The sequence below is a fragment of the Molossus molossus genome, unplaced genomic scaffold, assembly GCF_014108415.1.
Source record: "Molossus molossus isolate mMolMol1 unplaced genomic scaffold, mMolMol1.p scaffold_m16_p_1, whole genome shotgun sequence".
NCBI classification, from domain to species: domain Eukaryota; kingdom Metazoa; phylum Chordata; class Mammalia; order Chiroptera; family Molossidae; genus Molossus; species Molossus molossus.
Window position 1 is genome coordinate 205,617,064 of NW_023425344.1, and position 24,179 is coordinate 205,641,242.

Genomic DNA, 24,179 nt, shown 5'->3' on the forward strand with positions numbered 1-24,179 from the left:
AAAAGGCAGAGGGTCAGCTGGCCAGGGGAAATACCTAAGGTTGTAAGCAGTTATATTTTGTTCTCCTTTTGTATCATTTCGTCTTTCCTATTAATCACCTCATGAATTTGCATCTTAACCTCAGTGGGTCTCAGCTTGCTCATCAGCAAATGATTCAGAAGTACTTACTGATTGGATAGATAACTTATGGGTCCAGAAGCCCAGTGTAGATTCCTTGAGCCTGCTCAAATGCCATCTCCTCAGAGAGGAGTTTCTGGATCACCCACCTTTAACACAGCTCTGTTTGTCCTCACAGGACCTACCACACCAGCAGTTATGCCTTTGCTTGGCTTACTGACTGTCTTCCTCAATGGAATGTTAGCCCCACGTGGGCAGTACAGAGGATGTGCTCATCTAGTTTAATGTTAGCCATATGCAGAATACAGAGAACAGGACCAGGCACATAACAGGTATTCAATGAATACAGGCATACCGCAGATATAGTGTGGGTTCGGTTTCAGACCACCTTAATAAAGCAAATATCACAATCAAGTGAGTCACATGAATTTTTTTGTTTCCCAGTCATATAAAAGTTATATTTACGCCCTGGCCAGTTTGGCTCAGCGGTTGAGAGTCAGCCTGCGGACCAGAGAGTCCCGAGTCCGGTTCCCGCTAGGGGCGGCGTACCACCAAAAAAAAAGTTGTATTTACACTATACTGTAGTCTATTAAGTGTGCAATACCATTATTATTTTTTAATGTTTTTATTGCTTTTTTAGAGAGAGAGAAGGGAGAGACAGAAACATCTACAAGAGCAAAACATCAACTGGCTGCCTCCTGCATGCCCCCTACAGGGGATCAAGCCCATAATCTGGACATGTGTTCTGACCAGAAATTGAACCCGGACCTCTCAGTCCATGGGACAATGCTCAATTCACTGACCCAAACCATTATGTTTTAAAAAAAATATGTACACCTTAACTAAAATATACTCTATTGCTAAAATATACTCTAATGCTAAGAGCCTGTTGAGAAAATGGCACCAAAAGACTTTTCAACACAGTGTTGCCACACACCTCCAATCTGTGAAGAACGCAGTGCCTGTGAAGTGCAATAAGGTGAAATGTGCCTCATGTGAAAACGAATGTCCCCTCTACACAGTATTTTCTATCTGCAGAAATCACCCTCATAACTCAGATTAACATCAAACAGCAGGCCATGCTGCTCACCATCAGGGACACCTGTGGCCGTAATAAGCCTCCTGGGGCTGGCAAGGCATTCACCCATACAGGTCTGGTTTCCAGCTCAGTGGGCACCTTTCAGACCAGATCCAGTCCTTGTGGAGTCTACAGTCACTGGTCAAACTCGAAGGTGCATTTTCACTCCCACATCCTGATCCTTCCTGTGATGGCTCCCAACAATGACCATACTGCCATTTACACTGAGGAGAGATTCCTGAGCGTCTATCTCAGAGGCCAGCTGCCTGTGCTGAACCAAGTACCCTTTCACTGTTACAAGACTAGCATTCTATTTCAGCTCCCAGGCCTGCTCCTCTACCCCCACCCCAAACAGCAGCCCTGGACAACCCTACTCTAAGAAGCCTCCCCAGTCTCACAGACCACACCTTAATGTGCCAACACACCAGCTCTTAATCAAGACACATAAGGGCATGTCTGCAACAGAGCCGCAAACTAGATGGGGGCTAAAAGGAGTAGAACCAATCATTATGGCAGCAGGCCAGCCTCTGCAGATAGGCCTCTTCAGGCCTACCAGATACAGCTGGGGAGCTCTGCTAAAGCACATGCTTGCCCACTCTTCCTAGGCCACACCCGGCGTGCACCCAAAACTCCATAAGGACGGGGAGATGTACAGAAGTGGAAGAAACGCCCAAGGTGAGTGTGGTGGCCAGTTGCCGGCCCTCCCTATGGAACAGGCCCCTGTGCCAGAACAGACAGATCCTTCCCACTGGCAGCCAAGCTGGAGGCTGGAGACCAGATGACGTCATCACAAAGCCTTCCTGGTGCACCCAGCTGCAGGCGAGCTGTGCTGAGCTCTGCAAGCCCTCCCCACTGCCCTCCAGAGGGGGAGATGAAAAGACACGGACCAACCCAATGGGGAGCAAAGCCACAGTGCACACACTCCAGTGAGGTGCTACTAGAATTAGCTAACAGAATGCTGTGGCGTGACCTCGAAGTCCTGGGACTTTTACATTTTTAAATCACCTGGGAAGGACAGAGTTTGCTCCCTTTCTTGAGTTCCTGGAGAAGGAGACCTCTCAGGAGCTGTTTGAATAAAGACAAAGGCCTGGGAGGGGCAGACTGAGTTCTGCAGCCAGGTGGTAAGCTAAGAAGCAGGAGGGGCTGCTGGCACAGAGCAACTGCTCCAGAAATAGCTAGCCAAACCGAGAAGCCCTAACCCCTGCCCCACGATGATAAAGGGAAGCCCTGGGGCAGGGGCTAGGCTGATGCTGCTCCAGCTGAACCTTAAAATATGGGGACTCTGTCCCTTGCCTGGGGCCCCTCCTACCTACTTTAGCAGCTCAAGTGAGGCTTCCTTCTGGGGCAGGTAAAGACAGCTCTCCCAAGAACTGCTCCCACCATACACAAGCTCAGACACCTGGTAAGGGGCCTCCTTCAGACAGGCTGGCTCCCCTGTCTAAACAGCTTGTTCAAGCCTGGGCTGGTTAGAATCTACTCACCTTCAGAGGCTGTCCACAACACACACCTGGCACAAACCTTATTTATTTCAGTCTAACGACACCCCCTGGGAAGCAGATATTGTTAGTCACCATTTTACAGATGAGACAGCTGAGGCTCAGGGAGGATACCTGCCAGATATCTTCAAGTAGTGTAGCTCTGTATTCCTGGGCACTGACCACTATACCTGACTGTTTTGCTCTGAGGTCCCCTTCTTAAAAAAGGCCCTCCAGCCTGCCTCTCAATCCCCTGGAATCATGGATAGGCCAAGTCCAGCTTGCTCAATAAATCCCACTCAACACTACAGCAACGGCCTCCTGAGATACAGGTAAATGAAAAACTACAAGTGTGATGAGCAAGAATGTGCATGTGTGTGAACTGTGTGGCCATGGGGGTATGTGGGGGCCAGGCCAAGGACTGGACCCTGCCCCCCACCCCCGCAGGTTAAGTCTGGCATCCTTCTTTCCTATTTCCTGTTTTCCTTGCTCCACTTTTCTCTTTTTACCTCCACTTAGTTTGTCTTCCTACCTGCTGTGAAGTTCTGCACCAGCTTAGTGTGGTGGCTCCCAACTGTGCTTCACAGCCCCCTTCAGAGCCTTCTGAAAATACAGACTGGGCACCCCCCTTGGAGAGGATTCCTTAGTTGGGTAGAGCCTGGGAATTTCTTAAAATGCTCCCCTGCTGGTTCTGACATACAGCTGGGGTTGCAATCTGCCTCCCTAACCACACACCTTTTCTCCTGTCTGTGTGCTGAGTTCCCCACTGCCCCCCCTTCACCTCAGAAACCTGCACCACCTCCTATCTGTGTGACCCACTCCCCCAGGGCCCAGGTTACAGGAACTGGATTCAACAAACTCAGTCTGTTACAGATACTCAAGTAGCACTCCTGTAACTCCCTGCATCACTCTGGATGCTGGGCACACAGAACAGACCCTGTCAGTGAAAGCAGGTTCCCTTCACCCCTCCCTCCAGTCCCATCATTTGAGCCTGCCGGTGAGGCCAATAGCTAAGGTGAAGGTGGGATGAGAGCCCCTGAAAGTAATCCCTTTAATCGTACAGTTACAAGATCTTGCCTCCAAGCTACCACTCCCTACTCTTTCTTACTCTCTCTTCCGTCAGGACTTCGGCAGGACACGGCAGAATCCGGCGAACCAGTCCTTCTAGACATCTGAGATTGCCGGGTCCCAGCACCACTCTGCTAAGGTGCCTCACACACACACTCAGGCCTCTCTCCTCCAGCTTCACTCTGGCCCTCCACCCCTGCTCTTCCAGCCCGAGGATAAGGAGAGTCTCCCCCCTCCACTGACAGGCCCAAGTCTACCTGTGGAATCCTCTCACCTCACACACTTCAGGGCCTCTCCAGACACCTGCAGGAATAGCCCAGGAACTGACCTTGGCTGAACCCTAAGGGATGACCTAAGGGAGCATGGGGAGTGGGGGTGGGGTGACTGTGTACACAGCCTAACCATGCAGCACCAAACTGACATGCAGATACAGACACTGGTCTTGCTAGGGACCTCAGGCAGACCTTTGGATGTCTCCTCTTTATCAAAGAAGGATTAAGGATGCTCTCCACTCCCACTCATCACACACCAGGGCTGGGGAGATCTTAATAAGGAAAGAGTGCTTGGTAAGGTACAGGTATTTCCTATATAACATGAACTTTCATGACCAAATTAAAAATAAAATAAGCAACTGATTAGAGCAGTGGTCTCCTAAGGGGATCACCCAAGAGAATCCATTAAGATGCAGAAAAATATTAGGACTTTTAATATCTTTTAAATCGTCCTTATTTTTTAGTGTTATGTTTTATAATATGCATATACTTATACGTGGTGTATGTGGATAATCCACAATTAAATGGTAAACATACTGGGGCTCAGGCTCCAGTTTTTTTTAGTATTATGGGATGTAAAAACTGGAAGAAGTTGAAGAGCATTGGGCTGAGAAAGTATGAACCATCCACCCAGCGGCAGAAGCTCACACCCACCAAGGGAGAGCTGAGGGCACCCAATGGCTAGTTGTTTCAGCTGCTTTGCTTCAGTGGCTTCGTGCTTGGCTCACCTGACAGAGTGTCTGATGAAAATGACAAGAACATGCAAGGACCATGGTTCCTTCATCCAACCAACACTTCTAGAATGCCTACCATGAGCCAAGCACAGTGCTGAGCTCTGAGGATACACAGTGCTAAGCAGAAACAGGTTCTTAAAATCACGCAGCATACAGCTACGCAGGGAGAGAGATGCTAATTAAAACACTCACACTCAGGAATATATAATTACAAACTGAAGCACTTTGAAGGAAATTTCTGTAAGAGTTTTCTAACAAAAGAACCAGACCTAGAGCTGAGGAGGGGTGGAAGATGAAGGAGATGGTAGAGATGATTAGATGCTAAGTAGGTGACGGTGGCAGTTGCAGCGTGGAATAGCTTTGAGGAAATAAAAGGCAGCGGTGAGGCACAGTGGGAAGGGGGACAGGGGAAAAGATGAGAGGAAGAGGCCAGCAGTGACCAGTCCAGTCAGGACCTTGTTGGTCTTCCTAAGGACTCTGGACTTTATCCTAAGAACAATGGGTGATAATTTCATGTGTGTTTTGTTAAGAGCATTCTGGATGAAGTCTGAAGCATAGCTTCCAGGGGGCTCTGATGCAGGGAGATTAGCTGGCAAGCAGCAGAGGATATTCTGAGTTGACAGAACTTGTGATAGCTAGAAAGATCACATGTGTGCATGTTGGGAGGGGGATGGAAGAGGTTACAGAGGTCATGAGTTCCCTTTGAACATGTTGAATGTGGGGTGCTTTGGGGATACTCAGGTGGAGACACCAAGTGGGTCCCAAGCTTAGCCAAAACGTCAGGGCAGAGCTATAAACTGCAGCTGTTGATGAGGGAGGACAAGACTTTGTGGGGAGGGAATACAGAAGAGGGCCCAGGACCCAGGCTTCACTGAGTCCAACACTTCATGGCTGCATAGGGGAGGGCAAACGGCCACCAGAAACTGAGGAGCAGCCAGGAGGAGAAAGACCAGAGAAAGGAAGGGGCAAGGGGGAACGTATCTCAGGAAGGTCAGGGTGTTAAGACTGCTATGGAGGAGTCACATGAGAAGACAGGGAAGGCTGGTGGGATTTGGGGAGCTGTTTAGGAAACAAACCAGACTGGAGAGGGCTGAGGTACGAGAACTGAGGGAACGGAGAAAGTGGTTATAGATAATTCAATAAGCTGCATGTGAAAGGGAAGCATTGGGCAGTAGCCACAAAGAGATAGAAGAATCAAGGGCGGTTTTCTACTTGCTTGAAGATGGGAGAAACACCTCACGCTGGAGAAGCATCCATACAAGAGGGGTGGCTAGGTGCCCAGAACAAAGAAGGGGACCAGAGGGCAGGCAGGGATGAGACCCAAAGGACAGCTGAACTGGGCATGGACTTGGTCTAGAATTTATTTGGAAACCAGGAGTTTTCAATGTTCTCTGTGAGGGAGGAGGTTGCGGCTGGGAGGGAAAGGGTCTGGGAGGGTAAGTGGGCAGTTTGAGAAGAGTGTGAAATAGTTGCTGAGGGCAGTGGCAAAAGGAGCTGCCCAGGAGAGGGGCAAGCCGCAGCATTATCCTCAGCAGAAACAACTCGGCAATCCGGTGCCAGCGCTGCGGCACGATGTTTAGATGGTATAGTTATACTCACATTTAGAAACAACACATTTACTGTTGAATTGCTTGTGGGGGAAAATAACTTCTGGCAAGTTTGAGTCTATAGCTTCTAACCTCTTTTCCCATCGAAACAAATGTTACATATAATGTGTCTGTTGATAACATAAGGTTTATTTTTCAGTGAATGCCAACAGTGGTGTTCCGGCGAAACAAACCATAACAACAACATATAACGTTTATTGAGTGCTTACTGTGTGCCAGACTGTGGTAGGTACTATCACATTGTCATTTTACACAGACAAGAAGGGAAGGCAATGTGAGGTGAAGGCGCCTGCCCAAGTGCCAGAGCTGGAAGGGGGTGGGGAAACAGGATGAGCACCGGGCAGCGGCCGAGTGCACTCTTCACAACCTTTCTCCTCCACACTGATAAATAAATGAGGACGTCCCCAGGCAACCTGCACAGCGCAGTATACAGAAGGATGGAGGGCAATGGGTGATGAGGAGAGAAAGGAGTGGCTGGCTGTGCATGCTTGGCTTAGGGTCACTGACACAACCAAGAACTCCAGAAAGCATCCATTCGGGGTAGGAATTTAGGATAATGATTCCCTAGTGTCACAAAAAGTTTGGACTGGAAAAGAGTTAGAAGAAAGAACAGCTTGAGAAAATGGGATTCAGAGACGAATTGGCTTAAAAACAGAAGAAATCACTACCTACCCTCAGGGGACAAGATTCCACAATGCTGCAAACTGGCATTCCCTCATTCCCCCAAACAAACCACAAAATAAGGATTTGAGTGTGAAGCAACCTTAATACTCATCTTTTAAATGTCTTTCAAACATTAACAACTAATGAAATCAATTGACGGGTCAAAGCCAGCACACATGCAGCAAGGGAGCTCACTACCAGTTTTTCAAATGACATGTATATATATATACACACACACTGGGTTGTGGTGTAAAACATATTTCTTACAGTTAGATCAAGAAGTTTGAAAGCCACTGATCTAATTCAACACCCCCATTTCAGTGTGAAGAAAACAGAGGCCCAAAGCAGCTGAACAACATGCCCAAGTCAGCTAATAGCAAAGCTAAGAACAGCACTCAAGCTTCTAATAGTTCTCTGGTAATTTCCTCACCAAACTGGAATCTCCAAATGCAAATACCTCTGGGAAAGACAGCTCTGCCTTTAATCCACAGGAGTAAAAGATAGTAAGTAAACTGATCTTTTAGATCTGCTGCCTGAAGCAAGTTTGGGTAGAGGAGAAGATAGACGAGTGAACCAGGGCAGTGGTGGAGCCAAAACAAAATAAGTTTGAGTGAAAATACAGGGGCTGCAGGGTGTGGCTCAGGAGGCACAGGATAGGATTTAGTGTGGCAGAGCAAAGACATTTTATCTTGTCTACAGACTTTGTATTAACAACTATCATCAGGACAACTGGTTCTCTCTACAAAGAGGCTGCTTCCATGTCTGGGCAGGTGGCCCAGGGCTTTGTGTATCTCTTTCGACAAATTTTATTAAATGAGAAGTTCTGAACAACAGATGCCTTCGCAATTCTCCATTCCTGCCCAACTCCACAGCTTTAATGAAAACATTGTCGGGTATTTATCATTTGTCGTAAAAATTATTTCAATGTAGTGTTAAGATTCAGTCAGGTCCATGTTTCTCTACTTGTGGCAGGAAGGCAGTGGTGACAGGGACTGGTGGGGGTACTTTCTAGGAGACTAGAAAACTAGCCACAGCAGGGTATGTGTGGACAGGTCACAATTGGGGGGGGGGGGGCATGGCAGCAAATATCTGAAAGGGAGTACACCCTCTGGACACCAGCTTATCGAGCCTCCTCTTTACCAAGTCAGAATTCAGGCCAAATAACTGGGCCAAGTTCATTCTACCAGGGCTCATCACCACTCAGCAACAAGCTCTCTGCTCCTTTCCTAAGTGATTACACCAAGGTAGAGAGGGCAGGCACATGGAAAGGAGACATCTGATGAGAATCCTACACTCTCCACAAAGGATCACGAACAGCCCCAAGTTTTTAATGTCAATGTGGTAAGGTGAATTTGGACTGAAGCTTTGGGATGACCAGCCCTCAAAGCTCAATCAGGTGCCTGTGTTGCAAATAAGGATTGTGTAAGTCTAGAGTAAGTCGCCTTAAGGCTGGTGGTGCAGCAGCAGCTAAGACAAAGAACTGAGTGTGTGGTTTGCTATCCTTAAAGTGCAGGACACAGTTATGAGGACTGGGGTCCATTCCCTTGGATTTTTTTTTCCCCTCACCTGAGGACATCCTTCCATTTTTTTGTTCAGGTAGAGTGGGAGGGAGAGAGAGGAAGAGAGAGAGAGAGAAACATTGATGTGAAGGGACACATTGAGTGGCTGCCACCCACACGACCAACCAGGGCCGGGGACAAACTGCAACCGAAGTACGTGCCCTTAGCGGGAACCGAACCCCAGTCTCTCTGGACCGCAGGCCGACGCTCCAACCGCTGAGCCAAACTGGCCAGGGCCATTCCCTTGGATTTAACATTTCTTCTCCCAGGCCCGGCCAACCTTGCATCCATTCCTCCTCTTCATTAGCTCAGGCACAAGAGGCTAGAGGTGGAAAGAAGGGCTCGTTCCCAGGGAAACATGCATGGTGTGAGAGCAGCAGGCCCAGACAAAGATTCCAGGATTATCTGTGGTTTTCAATGATCTGTGCTCTGAGGGCCTAATGTCAGCCCCTGGGAACACAGCTGTGGCACCTTACACAGGCCTCAAAGCTTAAACCGTTGCAGTTCAAAGCTCCTTCCCTCTAGCTCTGAGAAGACAGCTAAAATTTAAGAGGAACCATCTAACTACACAGTATACAAAGCCTTTTGAAATATTCTGAGTATGCAAGATAAAGAATTTTAACTGGTTACACAGAACCTCTGGATAGAAGGGGTGTGCAGTTTTAAATGGGTAACAAGGACAATTTCTCTTCTACTGCAGGTTATTGGATTGAGATTGATTTCCAGGAGGTGCCAACCAGTTAAAGGGCACACATAAAAGGGCTTGGAAAGCCCCCGAAAGCACCAACCAAATGAATGGCTTGCCACATGCTTAATATAAAATTTTTTTTAATTTAAAAACCCAAATACCGCACCCCCATCTACTAAAGCAGAGATTACCAAACTTTTTCTGTAAAGGACCAGATAGCAAACTTTATCTAGAGGCAAAACTTTTATAGTGAGAAAAAACAAATTTCCACAATTATTTTATTGATAAAATTAAAAATATATAAGGAGTATAATTTTTGTAATAAAGGTCTAACACAAAATTCTTTTTTTTTTTTGTGGGAGAAATAACATTTTACTTCATTGGGATTCAAAGTTAAATGTTCCATGTCATCAAAGTGAGTGCAATGTTTATATGTACAATTATTCTTAGCTCATGGGCTATACAAAAACAGGTTCCCCAGGTGATTCTGGTGATGGGCCAGGTTTGGGACCCAATGGACTACCTAATTTTCAAAGTCCTTACTGTCCAACTAAAGGGTCTCTCATTTTACAGTGAAAAAACCCAACTCTTGTGCAAACCTGCTGTCTGACTGTTCCACCCTCTCTCCCATCCTCAATGATTCACTCTCACAACAGTGAGGACAGCTGTCACAATTCTTGGCCTACCCTGAAGGAGTCATTGGGAGCATTGAGACGATCCATGAGGTGTTGTTAATATACTAGTCCTAGACACCAAGGACATGCCAATTCTGTTGTTTTTGGCTACAGATGGAGACCAATGAAAATGAAAAACGTATTACATATAAGATCTCATACAAATCACTGCCTAACAGTGGCTCCTGCTTGTCTTCTCATTACCCCAAAATGCGTCCCTCAACACCTAAGAGGTCAGATTCATTTCAGCCTAACAAGAGGTGATATGGTAAACCAAACTCAGAAAGTGTATAGCTTCCCCCTTAAAATGATAATCCACAGAGCTTCTGGTCCTGACCAACCTCCTCTACATCTTCAACCAAGAGGCTCTCCAGTCTTTAATACCTTCAATGACAGGAAACTGGCTGCTCATAAGGTGAGTAAGTTTCAAAGACAGAGAATCATAAAAGCTCTTCCCTAAGGTATTTTACCAAAAAGGGTGCTTCAGGAGAGGCAGCTGAGAGTAGAGGTTGAGTACAGCCTGGTTGTGATAACCTGTCTTCAATTTCCTCATGTGTAACATAAGGATAAAAACAGTACCTATCTCATAGTGCTGTTGTGGGGACTAAATTAATTGATATGCATAATCCACTAAGAACTGTGCCAGGCACAGCAGGAGTACAATGTAAACATTAGCTGTTATTTTTAGCTATTATTGTTATTATAATCTGAAAAGGAGCTCAGAGCTGTGCCTCATTGCACCCCAATATCTCTCAAGAGAACACTACTGTATTATAGACTGAACACTTGAGGGTCAGCCAGATTAAGCCAGTTTTGTCGCTCACTCACTAGATAGGATTATTATTTCCATTTCCCAGATAAGGAAATCAAAGTTCAAAAGGTGGTCAGGTTGATCTGCCTGAGATCACGGGGGCAGGTTAATTTATCTTACCTTTGTGGCAGGGGGAATTCAAACTCAGATTTGTACGGTTCCAGAACCGAGATTTACTGTGGACCTAGCCCCCATACTTAAAACTACCATCAGCAGCAGTAATTCAGTAACGAAACATAAATGACCACGACTACCCCCAGCTCAACGCTCAATTTTCTGCCTGTGGATTCCTAGCTGGCTTGCATAAACTGGAATTAACATCAGCCTACTTGAACCCAATTAGGTAGTAAGTCAGACTGGAAAACATCATGCGATGTATTCCAAAGGTCAAAGTTAAACCCGGCTTACTGGGCAGCCTTTGCCTGGCCCTGCCATGAAATCTATCTAGTCTCTTTGCAGACACCAGTTTAACCAGTGAGGTATTTAATCAGCATCCTATCATCTCTAAAAGTCCCAGAGAGATGCCACCTACAGGACGCCTTGTCTGGCTCTGCTGTCAATAGCCAGAGAAAGGAAGTCAGCAGAAAGACATCATTTACTTAAAAAAAAAAAAAATTAAACCTTATTCCCTTCTTTTTTCTGTTAATGGTTATGTTTACTACTATAGCTGCCTTCCCCTAGTAAAAAAAATAAAAGGTGGGCTGAGAAGAGCGAGGGGAGCTCCCCTATCAGCCTGCAGGGCGCTGCAACACCCACCTGAAACGCGAGCAAGACCTACCTTTCCCGGAGAGCCCAGCCCCGAGGGCGGTTCCCCAACGCCTCGACAACTCGTCCCTCCCGAGTAAGCGGCTGCTGTCCTTGGCTTCGGTCGGGGCCACTAGAGTTGCGTGCACATCCCCTCCCCAAAAAAGAACCTCCCCCCCATTCAATTTCTTCCCCCACCCTCCTATTAGTTCCAAGCAAAGAACAAACATCACGGTGATCGGTTCGTTCGTCCGTCCGTAAGGCCACTTTTAACTACGTCTGAAACGACTGCAGGAGGAAAGGCGAAATACTGGAGAGAAGGGGGTGGGGGTAGGGAGTGCCATGGGAGGTTGGGGGGAAGCACTTGAACCAAGGATCTGCGCCCTCCCAGTGCAAGCCGATTACAACGTCCAAGCAATGTCTCTGGACGTTGACACGGCGAGAAAACACCCATCGGGTCCCAGAACACAACTGTGGGTGCCGGGGCCACCTCCCCCAGCGGCTTCCACGTCCAGGCCCGTCGGGGTGATGGCGCAAGGCTCTGCCCTCCCCCCTCCACCAGCGACAACAGCCGCGGTGACAAAATGGCAGCCTGACGCCCGGCAGTCGTGCCACAGGCAAACAGGGCCCTGGCGGCCGCCCCTGCCCCCCAATAAAGCCTCGGCGCCCTTCGGGCTCGGCCTTGGGTGGGCCTGGCCGTTAAAGAAATGATAAATAAAACACCTCGAGCTCCAAACCAGCTCGGGACACCCAAAGGCCTGCCAGGGGCCAGCCCAACGCGCCCGCGCCCCGGCACACTAACACCAGGCCCAGCCGCCCTCCCACCGGAGCCCGCAGAGAGCCCGGCGCCCACATTCGGGACCCGCGCTCCGCGCCGGCAGCGCGCTGTGGGGGAGGGGCGGGGCGGGCCGCGCGAGACCCAGGAAACATGGCTGCTCATCCTATTTCAGCGTCGCGGCGTGGCCACCAGCCCCAGGATCAGAGTTGGGAGAGGCTCGGAAGGTGGGTGTGTGGGGGACCCGGAGGGCAGCTCGGCAGGCAGGGACGCGCAGGGGGCGCTCTCCGGGAGCTATTTGTCTTGAGAACGTTAAAAGAAAAAAAAAACAGTTCCTCCTCCCCCACCTCTTTTGTCCCTCATTACCTAGCTTTCTCCCCCCTCCTCCCCAAACGTGCAGAAAGTGCGACCTCCACTCCCTGGACCCCACCCGGCTTCCAGGCTCCGGCAGGCGCGTGGGCACAGAGCCTGGGCTGCGAGGGGACGAAGCGTGAGAAATCACTCCCAGCTCGACGCGCTCCCCTCCCCCAGCACACACTTGGGGAAGTTTAAAGAGCTGGTTCAACCCGCTTTCGAGCTCGCTCCCAGTTAACCCGCGGTGTGGATGGGGTTGGCCGGGTGATCTTCGTCCCCAACTTGCAGCCACCAGCGGAGACCCAGATCCCCTGCTTAGTGCCCTTCCCCCTCCACACAGGGGGCTTCCGGAAAGTACGCGGGAAGACCGCGGCTTAGACCCCCTCCCCCTTCACCACACCCAGCCCCCAAATCCTCCAGCTCGGGGTTCCAGCCAGGATGAAACTGGCCGGAGAAAGGCAAGCCGGCGGCAAATTGTTCGAGGCAACTCTTCTTTTCTCCGCCGGGCACCCCTCCCCGCCCTCCGCCACCCTCTCCCCGCCCTGCGCGCCATCAGGCACTGCACGTCTACAGTCCACAGCTGCGTTATGATGGGGGAAGGCACAAAAAGGATCTTGTTTTCAAAAGTCTCACTCAGGTTTGGGGGAGGAACTAGAGAAAAGAGGAAGGAAGGCCTGTCTCCGCCAGGGATTCGGGTTTTAACCAGCTGGAGGGGCGACAGGTCAGCACACAGTGCTCTCCCAACTCTGGAACCCTGGCCACCGAGGCTGAAACGACGGCCCTGGCGCGCCCGCGCTCTCCTAGTCCCCCAAGGGGCCACTAGAGGAGTTGGCCAGCGTCTCCGCTTCAGACCCAGGGTCTCCTCCGCGGAGCCGCCAACTCGCATAAAACAGTGCTTGAAAGCGAGAGGGAGCCAGGAAAATAATAACAAAACGAGCATTCGAGTCACTACTCTGGCCTTCCACCTCCTCGGGGGTGAGCTTTCGCTCAGGTTCCCAGTTCCCTGCCGTGTAAGTTTCCTTCGGCTCTACTCCCGCCGCTACCCTATCAATAACGACGACGGGAAGGCAAACTCCCATCCCGGAGCTGCGTGTTCTTTATGCCTGCATCAATCTGGACCCAGCCAATATCCACCACGGGCACCAGTTCCGGGCAGCTCGCGTCCTGACAAAGTTTCCCATGCCCATTTATGAGCCAGGCACCGAATGGCTGCCGAGGAGCCCACCCTAGAAAAAGATCGGCCAGGGGTCGCCAGGGTTCGAAGGGGAGGCATCAGAAAAGAACGGGCGAAGGGGGACCGGGACGTAGCCTTTGGGTAACTTGAAATAGCGATCGCTCGAGGTAGGGAGGCAGGGGGATTGTATATGTCTTTGCACATTCGAAAATCCCTCCCCCTCTCCTTCCCATTTATCCTCCCTTCAGAAGCAAAGGAAGAAATATCGGCATCTGGCCCGAAGGTGGGGTGGAAAGAGTACGGGAGAAAGAGGAGAGGAAGAGGCAGAGAAAGGGAAGGAGAGAGAGAAAGGGCGCGTTCACGAACACTACAAAGTTACAAATATGGCTCCCCCGTCTCTCGCCTCATCACTGCAAAGAAATGAAGACGCACTTTAAACTCGAGCCATTCTCAACTCCACTGCAGCCCCCTCCCCACGCGCTCTCCCCGGGGGCCTCGGCCCACATTTATCAGAAACTAAACCGGACTCGCGAAGCCCAAAACTTATTGTGTGTGCGCGAGCGACAGTGAAAGGGAGGGGTAAGGCGCGGGAGGGGGGAGTGGAAGAGGCTATTCATTTATAAAATATAAAACCCCTTTTTGTTGTTAAATCCAAGGGGCAGCCCCTCTCCTCCTCCTCCCTCGTTAATCTTTTCCCCCAGACGGAGTCATGGGAGCAGCGAGCTCAGAGGGTCATTTTGCCTCATTCTCTCCGACCCAAACGCGTGCGCCTGCTGGCCCCCGATGGGTGCACACTCGCACGCACACTCTCGCACCCACACTCGCACACGCGGGAGCACACGCACAGGTAGTCACCAAGGGCAGCGGCGCGGCGGCAGCCGGAACATGTTCGGATGGCATTGCAACCCCCCAACCTTGCAATTCATTTGCAGTCGGACCCCCAAACCACTGCCCCCTCCCAGGCTGCCCCCTCTTCAAAAAAAAAGTGCCTCATCCCCCCAACGCGCGCGCGCGCATACACACACACACACACACACACACACACACACACACAGTAGGAGAATGGACCAACAGAGATATTTTTGGCAAATGCTCACCTCAGAGGGCGTTCTGTTCCGCAGCTCTAAATGAATCCGTTTGTCCATGTCCATCTCTCGCGCTCTCTCTCTGCAGAGGCTCCCGCGCCGGCGGAATTCAATCAATAAACCCCGAACCCACGGCCGCGCGTTTTAGGACTTTGAAGGCTCAACCAGCTCCGCTGGGTTCTCGAGCCCCCAGCACCCGCGGCGCACACAAACCTGATCGCGGGGGAGGCGGGATCTGCGGCCGCGCGGATGAGCGGCAGCAGCTTCAGCCAATCGCCGCCGAGGATCTCCGGGCACCAGCCAGTGGTGGCAGCGGCGGGGGGGGAAGGGACCAATGGGTGGACTGCGCAGCCGGCCAGGGAGGCACAGCTATTTGGTTGTGGTGCGGGAGACCGACCCCTTTAGATTTCTGGGCGGCTGAGGAGTGCGGCCGCTGCTCCGTGGCTAACAAGGGGGGTGGGAGGAATGGCGGGGGAAGGGAAGGTGACTGCCTCGAGAGCCAAGCCTCCCGGCCTCGCCAGCCCGCCGCCGCCTCAGCGTTTGGCCGGGGGCGGGGCCGCAGGTGCGTTATACAAGGGGGAGGGGCGCGGCCGGAGGGTTCGGGTTGTGGTCCTTGCCCCCGGCTTCGCCGGACCGTCCTAGGCCTGCGCGCGCGACGGGGTTGCGGAAGGAGGCGGACAGCGCGAGGTCTGGGAGCCGCGTACTGCTGGACGGGTGGGCGGATAAAAGGCCTGGGAAGAAGGGGAGGGATCAAGGGTGCAGTGAGGAGGGTGGGGGGATTGGTCGTTTTTTGGGTCTGGCGGGCGGAGCTGGTGGAGCTTAGCTGCTAACCCCCCCCCCCCGCCCACCCATTCGTGGGCTCCCACCCCCAGCTATGGCTCACAACCCGTGCACCCCTTCGCCTCCTTCCTCGTCCTAGTCCAGCCGAGGCCGTCGCCGCACCTCGAATAAATAAATAAAAGCAAGTTGCGTCCACCTTTGGTCTCGACCCCTTCCATAGAGGGACATTTCAAACTGCTGTCATATAAGGTCAGCTTGGAAGCAGCGTGATCACCAAGAGGCACCCAGGATCTTGTTTAGTCAATAAATGAATGAAGACCATGGCTTAAGAATTGCTGAATATATAGACTATTAGAAAGGGGAAAAGCAAGGTGCTAATAGCTTCTGGTTTTCTGGAGCAAACATAATTTATGGGCTTTATAGACCTAGTGAAAGTACACGGCGCACAGTTTCGTCTTATCTTCCACCTGAGTCATATGGTTCAATTTGGTTGCCAAAGAGGCTCTATTTGGAGCGCTTTATCAGGCCTTTCGGTTTGTTTGCTTTGGGTTCTCCGAAACACATAAGTTGTAAAAGACCTTAAAGCCTTAATTCCCTCTGGGTTACCAACGTCTATGACCAGGCCTAGGATCTTGGCTACCTATGGCTGTTAATAAATCATGGGGGTTGTTGTCAACAAGGAAAGATACATCTTGACCCTTTATACAACTGTTTTACAATGCTTTCATTTCTACACGTCTACACTTTCCCTATACACTGTACGGTAGTTTTTTTTGTTTGTTTGGATACATGTGTTTCTTTTTCAGGGAAGTGGGTTCAAGGGACAGATAAATCAATATGTATGTTGCAAATTTGAAATGTTACATAACACCAATACAGTTTCATTCTTGGGCATATAAAGTTTAGGAGGAAATAGAAAGTGACAGAATGTAAATAAAACTCACATACAGAATGCCTACACTGGGAAAGAAACTTGTAGTAACTTTAATATTGTAATCTGATGGATTATAAAAGTAAAATCACACAACTGTGCATTTTGCTCAGTAAATTTTTTCAGATAAAATAAGTGGAATTTGAGAAATGATTATGTTTATTCTTGAGTAGCTTGTAAATAAGGAATAGAAAATGGAAACTCACTGTTTTCTTTTATATAGGTATGCATAGTGTAGTTTATTTGACTTAGAGCTGACATATGTCTTCCTCGGTTTTGTTAATCTTACTGAAGTCAATTTGTGTAGTTGGAATTTATTATTCTTAAAATTGTACTGGCTTCGTTATAAAATGCACTGGGACCCCAAATTACCTGTTTGCCAGAGTCAGTTGTTCTTTCTGAGTATGGTATTTAAGATAGTTTAAAAACAGAGCTCTTCATCATAAGCACATTAAGTCAATATGATATATAGAATCTGTGTAACATAGGAGTCCTGAACTTATGTTCTCTGATGGTAAATGCTTCAATTTAAATATTTAACCCCAATTAGGTCCACATTTTTAGCAATGTGATATGGGACAGTGCCTTTCCAGAGGAGTAATCCCTTAAAAGCCAACCAATCAAATGCAGGGACTGTTCCTCATCTAGCTCTGCTACACAGAAGCAAATAGCTCACTTTTATCATACAGAGACTGAAAAGGACGGCTTGGAAGCCTAAACCCCAATTAAAGAGAGTGGACAGATACAAATTTAAATTAGGATTGAGAAAATTATGGCTTGACCACTAAGTCAAAATATTAAATTAACAGTTATTTTTAGAAGTAGCTTACCTTTATACATTTTTATAACAGCTTTTATATTGGTGGTAGAAAAGTGAAAGAAGCCCTCACCAGATTTCAGTCATTACAGATGTTGAAATGTCCAAAAGTATATATAACCAATTGAATATTTAACATCCAATCTTTCCAACATACTTTGAAAGGAAAGATTTCCTCTTGTTTTTACAAATAGATTTATTTCTAGTTTATTTTAAAGGAAATGTTAATTATTTTTACTGTTAATAAAAAGGAAATAGGACTATAACTCAGCTAACACTCAGCCATTTGCCCCACGATACTTGACCAAACATAAAAACAAAAACCTACCCTGGCCAGTTTGGCTCAGTGGCTAGAGCGCCGGCCTACGGACCAGAGAGTCCCGGTTCGCTTCCTGCTAGGGGCATGTACCTCAGTTTCAGTTTGTCTCTGGCCCTGGTTGGGATCGTGTGGGTGGCAACCATTCGATGTGTCTCTCACATCAATGTTTCTCTCTCACACTGATGTTTCTCGCTTCTCTCCAGCTCTGTCTGGAGATAAATGCAGAAATGTCCTTGGATGAGGATAAAAACAAACAAACAAAAAACCCTGATCTTATATTCTTTGTTTTATAGAGTTGTTTCTTAAATTACATTCAATGGCATTTTATATAGTAAATCAATGCTCTGATTGACTCTACACAATCACACATCAGAAGACATAGTAAGAAAAGAAGCCCCCATCAAGGAATCTTGACTAAATTTTTATGTGGAGTGGGCACAGGATGAGTTTCTAACTGTTGAGGTGATTCTACAAGGGGAGTTACGTTAAGAAGCTGGAGAGTCTGTGACCTCTGGAACACTGAGAAGAATAAATGAGATACAATTCAAAGGTTTGAGCCCCTACAGAGAAAGACAGACTTAAAGTATGGGAAGATATCTTCCTGTCTTCCAGAGTATTTTCCATCAGGAACTATCCCAAACAAATAAGAAGCCTATCTTGTTTCCATGAGCAATGGGTATCTTTAATCTCTTGACACCTGTTAGAAAGTACTGTTTTATAAATAACCTACATTGGTCCTGCTGCTATTTTAGCTCATTTGCCCTTGTTTGGTCTCTAAAAATGGAGACCCTCTAGGTAGCATCCTTTTTATGAATTGAACTAATGTATTCACAATTCAACTTTTTGCTTTTCAGTTTGAGTCCCATACACTGGAACCTGGCCATATGCTTTTTCACCTACATCATAGTTCTGCTTGGACCCCGAAAGACAATGACATGGAAGGACTCCAGTTTAATTATGTACTCTTTGTCCTTCTATATAAAAAGGTTTTAGAAATGTAGATTACTCTTTTGAAATCCATGGTAACAAACGTGAGACTACTACAGCATTTTGATTTGAATAGCAAAAGAATGTTGAGGCCCAGGATCTAAAAAGTTACTTATTGTTCGCTTAATAAAGCATTAGATGGTTTTATTTTTAAATTATTGAATAGTTACCTTATCAATGGGCAGGTCATAGAGAAAAAAAACACAGTCACTATATATTATTTAAAAAGTTAATAGTAAAAATCTTAAAAGCAGCTTAAAGATTATGTATTTTGAAAAAAAAAAAAAAAACAACTATGACCTGCACAATTGTTTTGAAATCACTAGAAATTCTGTGAATCTATTTCTTAAATATATTCAGTAAAGAAAATTTGAGGTTAGCAATAAGAGGAAAAAGTTTGTTTACCATTCACCAACAAGAAAACCAGAGCCATAACCTTTTATTTTTAGCATTAAAATATGGCTATAAAGGAAAACAGGAGATACTTTAAAGGCAAATAATGGGATGAGGAGTCATGGAACAAGACTGTGACTAAAGGCAATCTACATTTAAAAAAATAGAAATGCAATTAACTTAAAATCTACTAATTTATTTCAATCCATCTGGGGTTGAAGTTTACCTCTATGAAGAAAAGGGTACTAACATCTATTAAGATATAGAACAGACTAAGAACTTTTACATTGATTTTTTATTTGTTTGTTTGTTTTGAGAGAAACATCCATGGGAGAGAGAAACATGCCCCCTGTTGGGGATCAAGCCCACAACCCTGGCATGTGCCCTGACCAGGAATCAAACCCAGACCTCTTGGTCCATGGGACAATGCTCAATCCTCTGAGCCACACTGGCCGGGCAGTCTAAGAACTTTTAATATATTTACTATTTGCAAATAGTTTATAATTTTAAGCATACATGGTAAAATTGTCCTATCAAGTTATGTACTTTGAAATAGCAGTTTTTATTTGTACCTAGAAGTAATTATGTATTTTTAAATATATATACAACTCTTCTTGAATTAGAGATAAATTTAATGCATTCTAAGACATTAGTAATTTTTAAATGTATTTCTAGTTGAAGTAGCAGGTCCCCAGGACAGTATACCTATACCCTCAACTTTATTTGGAAATTCTGAATCCTAGCAACTTGAATATAAAAATTACGCATTCATTTGCACATGACCTAATGAGGTAGCCATGTTAGATGTTTGAGGACTCTTACCCAGCAAAGTAACACATACACACTTTACTCTGCTCGATTGCTTTTTTGTCCCTAGAATTTACCTGAAATCATTTTATATGCCTTCTGTGTATGAGAATTATATCACTTCTACATATATTTATGCAAAGGCAACTCAAGTAATTGTGACAAATACTTTTTCCTAGTCTGGACCAACTCATGTCTGTTGATGTTCATGTGGAGAAGCAGTGCTATAGGACAAAGCAGAATAGCAGGCAAATAAGCATGTTGATCACAGTGTGGTAGCACTTTTTACAAAAGCTAAAGAAAGTATAGTCATGTGCCCAGGAAAAAAGTCTGGCAAAGTATACACCAGGAAATGTTTTAAGGTTTTTTGTTTGTTGTTGTTTTTTTTTACAAAGCTCTATGGGTGATGGGGTTACAGTTTTTTGTTTTGTCAAAAATTTCTAAGTTTTTCAGTTGATAAATAATTTTTGCGATAACAAAGTAATTTTTAGTGGAAAATTCAGCAGATCTGGGGTATGTTTGTGCTAGGCAGAATTCTTGGTTGCCGGCAGCAGAAACCTTCCCTGACCAATGCAAGCAGAACACAATTTCTTATAAGGCTATCCATTGCACAACCAAAGAAGATGATCCAGAAAAAGAGCAGGAAACGGGAAGCCAGGCAGCCCTGAGCAGCCAAGATGTTGCTCCAGGTATAGTCTGCAGAGGACCCCACACCTTGTAAGTCATCTCTAAGCTATAGACTCTGCACCCCTCCATTGCTGCAAATGATCTCTCTGGGAGCCTTCCATTTTTGTGCCACTCCCTGAAAGTTCAAAGCACTTAAAGGGAACATTCGCAAATCCCCCAGTTATCAGGGGAAAAAGACGATCTGCCACCTTCAGCTTCTATGGTGGGATGTGGGATACTGCCTCCTGTTTACTTTAGGGTTCTATCTCAACCCCAAAAAGTATTCTGATACTAGGTGATCACAAGTAAAATCCACTAGTGTTCTGATGAAACAATACTGTGAAGATTTTCTAATGATCCAAATTACCTCTTAGTGCCTCTCTTGCTCCCAACTACTTGCCAGGAAGAGACTTGACATAATCTGAATGTTTTTGTCCCCTTTCCACAATCTATATGTTGAAATCCTAATCCCCAAGGTGATGGTGTTAGGAGGTGAGACCTCCTCCCAACAGGAGGGAACTAAGCCCTCATGATTGAGATTAGGGCCCCTATTAAGAGGCCCCACAGAGTTCCCTAGCCTTTCCACCATGTAGGATATAACTAGAAGTCTGCAACCTGAAAGAGGGTCTTCACCAGACCATGCTAGCACCTTATCCTGGACTTCCAGTCTCCAGAACTGTGAGAAATAAATTGTTTGTTTTAGTTTATAAACCACCCAGCATGTTGTATTTTGTTACTAGAGCCAAACAGACTAAGACAAGGCTGCATCACCTATTTTGGATCAACCGAAAACAGCTAATATCTGAGCCCTGGCTGGGTAGCGCAGTTGGTTAAAGAGTTGTCCAGATACACCAAGGTCATAGGTTCAATCCCTGTTAGGGCACGGGCAAGAATCAAACCATGAATGCATAAATAAAAAAAGTGGAACAACACTAAAACCAATTCATTAAAAAAACAAAACAAAAAAAACAACAACAACTAATATCTGAAATCCTTAATTTTCTTTCAAATGCTTCCCTTTCCAAATCCTAGGCCAGAAGAAAGAATATATTATTGTTGATGTCAATGATATACTTAATAAAGCAGAGCTGATGGTAACTGAGATTTTGAGAAGGATCCCAGTAGAGATATTTGATTTAAAATGATAAGGAATTTAGTCCCAAGGGATACACTAAAGATAGAATAATCTACATGTTCTATTTCACGAATAAATGCAGAGATCTCCAGATATCAAGTGATAGGAGATCTTGAGTGGTGATGTATTACTGCTGATGGGTTTCTGTCAGCGACTGGGAGCATGTCGAGCTCAAGTGCAGAACTAAAGGGTATGAGGCTTGTAGTAAAAATTTATTGGAAGTAGGCAAGTGGTCACAGGCTAAGTAAGAGTTCATAAAAGGAGGCAGTCACTTTTAAGGAGAATTTTGAAGGAAAAAAATGCTGATGGTGAAAGAAATGCAAAAACCACAAACACATCAAAGAGACCCATACACCTGGGAACAAAGAGGAAGGTCATGAAAGATCTGCTTATAGAAAGCATATTTTTCCTGGGACCGTGTCCTCTTTCCTTGTGCCCCTCATAATTTCAGGTCACTTAGCTTAGATTGCTTTTCAACTAGAAAGAGAAGGTAATCTTGCAAAGACTTTGAACAATATTATAGGAATTCAACTGTTTTCTGGTTTGATTTTTACAACTGTTAAAGCATGGTTTAACTGTTACATGAATAGAAGTTCCTTATAAATAATAATAACTTCTCTCCAGAGATGCATTGCTAAAGATTCTACTCATTGAAACACAAAATGCTCTTCATGACCAAGTGTCTTATTTACTAGAATTTAACCTTTTCCCCCCAGATGATTTAATGCAAATCATGGCAGGCTGCTAATTATTAAACACAATCTATTTCCTTCCTGGACACAAAGCTTGACTATGCTTCCCAGCTGCCCTTGTAGTTAGATTGGGCCATAGGACAAGTGCTAAACAGTGCAGTGGAAGTAGAAGTGATGTTTGTCACTTTGAGGCCTGAAATCTCCAAGGCTGACTGACAAGGTGACCGTGACCTTGTAAGCCATGTGGTGTTCATGAGGTTGGAACCTCCCTCAGGCTGGGTCTCTACAGAGAGCCATCTACCAGCCTATTCACTTGCTCATCAAAAGATAAACTGTGATCAAGATAGAAGCTTTTATGGTGCTGTGCCATTATGTGTTTGAGACTTACCGCAGCCCATGCTAACACTAATAAAGTTTTTTAAAATCAGTCTTAGCTTTCTATTGTAAATTTCAAATATTATATTTGCAATAGATCTTTGAACTATAGGTTTTCAGAAGCATCATAATGCAGAGATAAAAGGGTTATATTACGTAATAAGAACTTAATGAAGACAACATAATTGTAAGAAAGTCTATGTAAGGGACACAAATATATATCTTTCCCCCAAATTTAGTGCCTGGCTCATAGTAGGTATAAAATAAATGTCTATTGTTTCATCAGTAAATGAGCCTCCCTCCCAAGGCTCCAGTCTGACATTTCATTTGTCCATGAAACATTTCCTATAGAAACATCCACAGAACATTTCCAAAACTAAAATATTCTTCCCTGTCAGCCTCTGACTACTTTGCCTCTACCAAAATACCACCATGCGCCTCACTCTCCTGTTTTTATCAGTGGTACCCTTGGAATTGCCCTCTGCTGACTCACATAGCCAAATGGTTGCCTCATCTTCTAAGTTTTATTCCCCAAATATCTTTCCTTCTTTCGGCCCTCTTTCTTCACTATATCCAAGAGTGCTCACAACAGCTCCAGCTTCCCTCAGGTCTAAATTGACCCTATGTGCTTCTGGTTTTCTCACCAATAACATCTCTTTAAAAAAAGTGTTCTAAGGACCAACATAGGATCACCAACTTTTTGTTGTTGTTGTTGTTGTTGTTTTTATCCTCACCCGAGGACATTTTTCCATTTTTTGTACAGACAGAGTGGGAGGGAGAGAGAGGAAGAGAGAGAGAGGGAAACATCGATGTGAAAGGGACACATCGAGTGGCTGCCACCCGCACGACCAACCAGGGCCGGGGACAAACTGCAACCGAGGTACATGCCCTTAGCGGGAACTGAACCCGGGTCTCTCCGGACCGCAGGCGGACACTCTAACCGCCGAGCCAAACCGGCCAGGGCTAGGATCACCAACTTTTAATTTTGTGAGATAAAAACATTTTAGACACCTTATGTGAGATATATATATATATATATATAATATATATATTAAAGATACATTAAAGATATATTAAAGATAAATATATAAGCGTATATAAGCAAAACATTTTCATTATCCATCTATCCATCAATGGACACTTAGATTGTTTCCACGTCTTGACTACTGTAAATAATGTTGCATTGAACATGAGCATTATCATTTATTTTTCTATAGACTATTTTTTAAAACAGTAATGTAGGAAGGACTCAACTTTGGAATATATGAGAGCCCCTTACATTAAATGAATTTATTTTATGCAAACTCACTACATTATGCAAGATTTTCTACTCAGTCACAGTGCTCCTCCCATCAACACCAGCTTCTCTGGTTCCTGGTGGCCTATCCAACCCCGTCCC

The 24,179-nt window shown here is 46.1% G+C and overlaps 1 protein-coding gene across 2 annotated transcripts in view; it reads right to left on the minus strand.

Annotated features, from left to right (window-relative positions):
* Positions 1-15,079, minus strand: part of ANP32A (acidic nuclear phosphoprotein 32 family member A) — a 38,189-nt gene extending 23,110 nt beyond the window's left edge. For both annotated transcript variants that reach the window (XM_036256008.1, XM_036255998.1), the window contains exon 1: positions 14,891-15,079. In XM_036256008.1, the coding sequence (XP_036111901.1) occupies positions 14,891-14,944 (54 nt within the window). In that variant the 5' untranslated portion in view covers positions 14,945-15,079. The remainder of the gene's footprint in view (positions 1-14,890) is intronic.
* Between the last annotated feature and the right edge of the window lie 9,100 nt (positions 15,080-24,179).